This window comes from Antechinus flavipes, chromosome 2 (assembly GCF_016432865.1).
Source record: "Antechinus flavipes isolate AdamAnt ecotype Samford, QLD, Australia chromosome 2, AdamAnt_v2, whole genome shotgun sequence".
NCBI lineage: Eukaryota > Metazoa > Chordata > Mammalia > Dasyuromorphia > Dasyuridae > Antechinus > Antechinus flavipes.
Window position 1 is genome coordinate 291,974,851 of NC_067399.1, and position 8,567 is coordinate 291,983,417.

An 8,567-nucleotide genomic window follows, 5' to 3' on the forward strand; every position below is an offset into this window, starting at 1 on the left:
GCTTCTGCTGGACTCTCTCCAATTTAATTAAAATCCCCTGTGGATACAACCCATTTTTAGCCTAGCAAATCATGCTGTTCTTTTTGATTCATTTAAAGAAAAGGACTCATATTTCTGAAATGGAACAATCTTTTTCTATGATTTCATCACTTGGGAAACAACATTCCTTCCTTATACCAATATAATTCGCAATGTAGCCCTGGTCTGATACATCACTATGACTAGGAGGTGACAACTGAGTTATTGAAAATTGTTAGTGTTGTTAAAGCATTCAGTCATGTCGGACACTCTGAGACCATGGGGTTTTCTTGAAAGATGTTGGAGTGCTTTACCATTTTCATATAAGTGGATAAGGCAAATCAAGGTTAAGTTATTTACTTAAGGTTACCCAGGTAGTATTTGAGGCTAGATTTGAACTCAGGTTTTCCTGACTCTAAGCCCAGTGCATTAGCCACTGAGTCATGTATCTGCTTTCTTAAATTTAATTCAACATTTTGAAAAAATCAAATAAGTTCCTTGAAGAAGGATTCTCTCCAAGGTTACCAAACCAAATTCCAGCTGGGCCCATTCCCTGGCAGAAGATAACATGCATGAATGCATATAGAATGCAGAAAATACAAATATATATTCCCTGCCCCTTCCTTCGAGAATTTATATTGGAATTGAACAGGGAAAAGAAAGTTTAGCAGTCTTCAAGAGTAAGAAGGCTGGAAAGGTAGAAAGATACTAGGTTTTGAAAAGCTTCAAAGATCATTCAGAGGACTTTCCATTTGATCCTATAGGTAATGAGGGATCTTATTACTCTGGGATATGGAGGAAAAATAAAAAATCATGCACAAGGTTTCATGTCAGGGTAATCTCATTAGGAACATTACATGATTCAGTGAATAAAAATACATATCCCATTAACACTAGACTCCTAGAACTCAAGATTTTTTTTTTAACTCAATAATGAAACAGTTTGGATTATATCTTGTAATGAGTTGCGATAAATCTTAGTCCATAAAAGCAACCTGTGTCCTGGGATCATCAGATCCAAATTCAGAAAAGTGATCTTGATTGTTCTTGCTTCTAGCTTGGATAATGTAAATTTCCCTAAAGCAGGAATATAGGAAACCAAGATGTCTTCTTCTTCCAAGTTCTTTCAAGCTCTTCCCAACTCTACTCCAAAGCACTTGCCAACTCTCCTCTCAAGTAATCATGAAGAATCAACCAATTAATCTTCACACTGAGGAAAGTTTTAAGAGACAGGATTTGAGCTCCTGGTATGACTTCAAATCACAGTTCAGGTATCTTATCTAATGTGACACCATTCTGGATCTTCATAGTTATTATTACTGTCTTTGCTTTGAAATTACTTGGAGTCATGTTAAATATACTTGACATTTACTTAGTTATGAATATATGCCTTTATTGAACCCCAAATAGAATTTAAACTTCTTGAGGGCAAAAAAAAAATCTGTTTTTTTATCTCTGTATATATACATACATACATATATATATATATACACACATACATATATATGTATATATATATATACATATATATATATATGTTTGTTTTTCTCTGATACAATAAAAGCTTAGTAAATACTTGTTGACTGACCCTATTTATTTTCCTTATTTCTCTGATCAGTTTATGAGATAGCAATAGTAAAGTAGACAAATTTTTTGATAGTCTTTTTTTAGTATATATTCTCCATTGTGTCTCCTTGGTAAAAACTAGCCATCTTTCTTACACAATCTCTTTAGCTGAAACTACCAGGATGTCTCAAAGAAGACTTCTTGTTGATTTCAATCAAGTCTCACATTTCCCATATCATTATTTCTTCTTTTCCTCCCTCCCTGCCTTTTAGAGACAATGGCAGGCTTTCTCCTAAAATGTTTATACAACAGAGGAGAGGATAAATAGTCAGATGAGGGTGGTGGAAGTGTCTAAACTGGAGCTATGAGGGGAATAGATAACTGAAGATTGCCAATCAGTCACCTATGTTTCAGTGACTCAGGTAGGCTAAAAACATGTCTGTTAGAAATTGTAATACTCACCGAGTCCTTGACAGCCGCTATTCTTCATGAAGACCATGAACAATTGTGGGCCTACCAGTTTCTGACTGAAATAATAGCTGTACCTCCAGGATCATTTGGAAGACAGATGGCAGAGACAGGTCCCATTTGTCTGCCCACAGCATTTTCATAATTTTCACTGTCCTCTCAGGCCCAAGGATAGAGAAGCAAGCCCCAGCCTTGTTATTTAGTTGTATTTATTAGAGAAATATTAAAGAAGGTCCACTTTCGCAACTAACTACTTTTTCAGTTTTGAAATGACTGCTGCATCAAAGGGAAAAAAATAATTTACCTAGTTAATCCCTGATGTCTTGTCATTCCATTCCTGGACCTTATTTCCACTGCTTTTCTTTTTTCTTTTTCTTTTCTTTTTTTGACATTGTAGCTAAATTGTAGAGATCCTCTCCTTCCTTCACCTTCCTATTTTTGCTATTTATATGAAATCTACTTTACTGCTACCTCATATTGTAAAAATTTGACAGTTTTAACCTTTCTAAATCTGTCACTTGCTACTTGACTAACAGGTATTTCTTTGTCAGTTTTTTTTTTTTTTAAGAGTTTTACAGCCAAAGGTTTTCCATCAAGGCAAGACTTGTGTGCCTGGCTTTGTTTGTGTCTTTATAGGAGAAAGGAAATTCATTATTATTTATTTAATGAATATTTATTATTGGGTGTCTACTATGTGCCTAGCCTTATAGATTGTCCATTCATTATTTTTTTCTATAAGGCATCCTCTTTACCCCTTCACTTCCAGTTTCTAAGAGACACAAAATCTTAAGAATGAGAGTTAGCGGTCCCCGTCACTGAACCGCCGCTGGGGACTCAGCAGCCTCTCCCTCGAGCCCAGGTGCTTCCTGACGCTCCGTTCCTCCCCTCCCCCCCGCCTCGCCCTCCTTCTTCCGCCACCGCCTTCCGCAGGCCGTTTCCACCGAGAAAAAGGAATCGCATCGTATGTCCGCTATCCAGAACCTCCACTCTTTCGACCCCTTTGCTGATGCAAGTAAGGGTGATGACCTGCTTCCTGCTGGGACTGAGGATTATATCCATATAAGAATTCAACAGAGAAACGGCAGGAAGACCCTCACTACTGTCCAGGGGATTGCTGATGATTATGATAAAAAGAAACTAGTGAAGGCGTTCAAGAAAAAATTTGCCTGCAATGGTACTGTAATTGAGCATCCAGAATATGGAGAAGTAATTCAGCTACAGGGTGACCAGCGTAAGAACATATGTCAGTTCCTCGTAGAGATTGGACTGGCTAAGGACGACCAGCTGAAGGTTCATGGGTTTTAAGTGCTTTTGGCTCACTGAAGCTTAAGTGAGGATTTCCTTGCAATGAGTAGAAAAATTCCCTTCTGTCCTTTGTCACAAGTTTAAAAAACCTCACAGCTTGTATAATGTAACCATTTGGGGTCTGCTGTTTAACTTGGACTAGTGTAACTCATTCTTGTAATAAACTGAAAAGAGCCTTGCTGTCTAATTTTGCAGTCCCTCATTTAAACAGAGGTAAAGCCTGGCAGTGCCCAGCCTAAAATACAAATAATCTAAGATTTCAGTCAAGTCCAAAGCGCTAGCTTCTGAGGCCATGGAGGTCCAGAGTATCCTTGGTGCTCCCTCTGCAGAGCTTTCTGTCCGCTTTAGAGAAGTTTACCGTAACTCTCTGAGCTGCCTTTGATGATGCTCAGAGGAGTGAGTTAAGGTCACCAACTCCCAGTCCACCTGACCAGAAAGGAGTTTCATTTTGAGACAATGGTAGGGCATTTTCTTACATCAGTCATACCAAGGTCTAATGTTGTCTAACCAGACATAGTAACTATGGGGGTTACACAAGTGGAGAGAACACTATGAGGACAACTTTACCTGAATTAATCTTTTGACAAGGGAACAAATTTTGAAGTAATGTATCAAAATAGTCAATGTAATAACAGCTGAGTTCATAGTTTACTAGCCACAGCTGCCCAGTGCCATGTGAAGTGACAGACTGATTTGATTTTCTTTTCTTTTTTCCCCTTTTTAGAGTAGATGTTATGTAATGTATTTAAATTCTTATTTAAATAAAACTGCTTTTCAGAAATGTGAAAAAGAAATAAAAAATATAGACAGAGTTAGAAAATTGATCCTCTTATCCAGTACTAATTCAGAGTATATATATGAGAAAACTAAGCTTCAGAGAGAAGTCACTTGCACAAGTTAAATAGGTATTGAGTAGGACAACAAGGATCAAAATTCAGGTTCTCTGACTCTAAATCCTTCCTCTCAAATTGAACCACCTAGATTTAGATCTGGAAAGGATTTCTAAAGTCCAGTTCCCTTCATCATACAGATAAGGAAACTGAAACCCAGAAGATTTAAGTGATTCCTCTCTCATTATACACATAGCAAGGAGCACTACAGAGACAATTGGTGGCAGATGTATTGAATGCTGAGCCTGGAATCAGGAAGACCTGAAGTAATTTGAGTCTCAGATAATTCCCAACTTGTGAATCCTTCTCTCCCTCCACCTCCCAAAGTCACTTAATCTGTCCAATGGAGATATAATAATTGTTATGAAGTTCATACAAGATAACTGTTAAGACACATAGTAGGTCCTAAAAAAATCCTTGTGTCCTTCTTTTCCCTTCCAAGTGGGATTTGAACTGAGGTACTCTGCTTTCAGTTCCCCAGCACTTTCCCCCTCTTCTCTTTTTCTGCTTCTCTTACTATGCTACAACCAAGTATTTATTGATCAAATAAAGGTGATATGATGGGAAAAAACCATTAGATATAGACTTAGAGAAAATGGGTTGAAATCTCAGCTCAGGTACTTTAATACTTATGTGACCCTGGGTCTCACTTTTATTACCTCTAAAATGGGTTTGAGGTGAGGGTAAGACTAGCTAACTTTCTAAGGTCCCTTCCAACTTTGAATTTCTGATCCCATTTTTTATAAAATAGTAGCACTTTATGTGTACTCGGTCAGTTTCTATGAAGATCTATATGAACTGGCTACTTCAGTGACAGAACTGAAGAGAATATTGCTTAGATCCCAGCTTCTTAAACTGTGATTCATGACCCCATATGGATATTTCATAACTGAATGTGGGGGTCATGAAATTGTGACTTATTATCAGTAAATATTTGATTTGTTTTCCTATTTCATGTGCCCACATCTCTGGGGTCACATAAAAATGTCTTGGACAAAAAGGGGTTATGAGTGGAAAAACATTAAATGACCTGGCATAGATGATCAAACACTGATGAAGGCAAGTCTGAGTCTTAGTTTGGGAATATTTCCCTATGTTTTTATGCCTTTGCCTGATACAAGATAACCAATCTGGACATAAATTAGATTCTGAGGTTATCTAATAAGTTCAAGAAGACTCGGTGGGCAATTCTTAAAAATTTATTGATTTTTATAGGCATTTATTTTATTCTCCCACTACCCTACCCACCCAACATTCTGAACAATTTTTTTTATTGTTTTTGTTGGTACTACACGTACATTAATTTTTTAATATACATTTCTTTATGAATCATGTTGGGAGAGAAAAATCAAAACAAAAGGGGGAAACCACAAGAGAAAAAAAAAGAAAAAGAAATAAAGTGAAGATGAAGTATGTTCATTTATATTCATTTTCCATCGTTCTCTCTTTGAATGTACATTGCATTTTCTATCCAAAGTTTACTGGGATTGCCTTGAATGAGTAAGAAAGTGTGGCTTCTGCTTGTCTAGACTCTGAAAAATTCACATTATATGGGATTTAGATCAACGTGTACTCACACATACTACACATAGATAAGAAATTTTGCTGAGAGAGTAATTTGAAGCAAGGTAGATGAGATGAATATTGGTAAATGTAGACATTCAATAAGATTTGGGCAAAGCCAAAATATAAACGAAACCCAAAACACAAACTTTGGTTGCCTCAAGAGAGAATCTGAATGAAGAAACCCCAAACAATTTTATTTGCTAGATCTGGGACCTAGGAGAATCAAAAATATCCATCTGCAACATACTTAGAGAGTTACTAAGGGCTATTTTGGCTATTCGCCAAAATGTTGCAAGTTCAAATGTGGGGTTCTTGTTCTTCTATAAAATATTATAAAATTCTCTCTGGGTGCCTTCCCTGGAATCAGGATTTTGTCGGTCCCTGTTCGGGCACCAAAATGTTGGGAGTTCAAATGTTGGAGTTCTTGTTCTCAAAACATAGCCGGTTTAGCTTAGAGCCCTCCGAATATCTCCAAATCCAAAGGTTCTGTCCTTTAGCCTCTGCCTCTGCTTTCTTCAGCCTCCAACTAGCACAAAGATGGAATGAATCTCGTCTCCTTCACTTGGGGCTCGGCTAGCTTTCTGGTGAGTCTTTCAGACCAGCTTGGTCTCAGTGGGGGGCGTGCAGGAGTCCAGCCACCTACCACAGTGGTGTGAGATGAAGATGAATCTGGTTGTCCGCTGAACTCTCAACTCGTAGCTTCTTCCTCTGAAAACTATTCTGGCTTCAATTATCTCCAGTTACATCAAGTTAGATTTAAACTATAAAACATACACAATTTGACATTTAATATATTTGTTGTTATTCAGTCATTTCAGTCAAATCTGATTTTTCATGACCTCATTTGGGATTTGCTTGGCAAAGATAATGAAGTATTTTTTCATTTCTTTTTCCAGTTCATTTTACAGATGAGGAAACTAAGGCAAACAAGGTTATAAGGGACTTGCCCAGTGTCACATAGCTAGTTAAGTGTGTCTGAGACCAGATTTGAATTCAGGAAGATAAATCTCCCTGACTCTAGTTCTAGTATGGGAGATTAAGGGGAAATGACTGTGATTAAAAAAAGAAATACATTTTAAAGCAAAATATAAAGATCCTTTAAAAAAAAAAACTATAGTATAAGTATCACTAATATTACTATTTCTACTAAAATTTTAATTTGATTCTTCAGGGGATCTGTGATCTCAGAGATATAGATATTTTTTCACACCAATGTATATAGCAGTCCATTAATGATTTTCCCATACTGAACAATCCTTATTTATGTATTTCCATAAACTCTTTTCAAAAGTCCTACTGAATACAAAGGAGAACTTCCTGTAATTTAGGATCTTTTACTTTGAGATCTGAGAATATGTATTTTTTTAATGTTGTTAATCAGTTCAGTATAATTGATTTCCTGAGTGACACTTTGTATTTTATTTTATGCATTTAAAACATTATTGTGAAAAAAGGGGGGCCCATAGTTTTCACTATATTGCCAAATGGACCCATGAAACAAACAAAAAAAGCCTTTCAGACTTAATAGGATCTATGAGATGCAGAGCAGATTTTGCTGGACTAGCCTTAGAGAACCCAAGGTTATTGCCACATCCTGATATTGTGTTGGAATAGGACTTTAATAGAGGATTAATAGTAATAATAGAACAATTATAACTAATAAAATAAATTACCATGTGCTTCTATTCATCTAGAATATTGTTGTCATTTGTCCTTCATTCTTGAAGACTACTATAACCAAAGGAAGGTAGATATCATGACATGCAAGTAAATTGGACTTGAGTGAGGAAGGGCTATTCAAGGTCACCTGCCTCACTTTCCCCTCCAGAACCACATGGGTCAGTGGTAAGATATAGATTAGGATGACAATATATTTATGTATATGCACATACAAACATGTCAATTATCATTTCTGTATATATTTATCTATCCCTTATATATAAAGTCTTCTCTCTGTGTATATATATGTGTATACATGTATATGCATAATAAAAATCCCTTATATTTTTCTATATGTATGCATATGTATATATGTGCCTATATACATATATACATGAGTATAGTATTTCATATATACATAAATAAATATTCAATAATTTGGATGAAAGTATATATGACATGCTTCCAGATGAGATTTGTTGCAAATATTCTATGCTTAGAATGGTTTCAGTATCAGAAATGGGGCCATAAAGAGCTCATTCTAAAACCATAAATCTTTTTAAACTCAGCAGATACCTCTTCTTGCTCCATTTCATTTCTAAATGAGAATTTTACATTTTAAATTATATTAAATACTGTTTCTCACTTGCATTTATCTTTTTATGTTTCTCTTGACTTCTGTCTTTTCATTTCAAAGATTCAATTCTAATTTTTTTCACCATAAATGTTTTAAAATTCTGTATTTTGTTAAAGATCCATTTCCTCCATTGTAAGATTATTCTTAGTTTTTACAGTTAAATCATTCTTAATTGTAAGCCTATATTTTTTCTCTTGAAATACCATATTTCATGCTTTCTTCTTCTTCATAATGCTATATCTTGTGTGATTTTGACTGTTTTTTTTTGATAATTTGAATTCCTTCTCTCTGGCTGCTTGCAGTATTTTTTTAATCTAGTAGCTGTATTTTTTTTTTTTTTAATTAGAAAGTTTCTATTTGGGAGTCATTGAGGAAGTGACTGGTGAGTCTTTTGGTTTTCTTTTGTCTTCTTGTTCTAATATGTATAGGATAGTTTTCTTTTCTGGTTTTTTGAATAC

The 8,567-nt window shown here is 35.6% G+C and overlaps 1 protein-coding gene across 1 annotated transcript; it reads left to right on the forward strand.

The window, feature by feature from the left end:
- Positions 1–2,926: 2,926 nt before the first annotated feature.
- LOC127546277 (eukaryotic translation initiation factor 1) lies at positions 2,927–3,544 on the forward strand. Its single transcript, XM_051973481.1, has one exon. It carries the CDS (start codon positions 3,016–3,018, stop codon positions 3,355–3,357), a length of 342 nt encoding a protein of 113 aa, XP_051829441.1. The 5' UTR covers positions 2,927–3,015; the 3' UTR covers positions 3,358–3,544.
- The last annotated feature ends 5,023 nt before the right edge of the window (positions 3,545–8,567 follow it).

What these genes read in the sequence shown, in the direction of transcription:
- LOC127546277 (XM_051973481.1), top strand. Translation starts at nt 3,016, where the DNA reads ATGTCCGCTATCCAGAACCTCCACTCTTTCGACCCCTTTGCTGATGCA.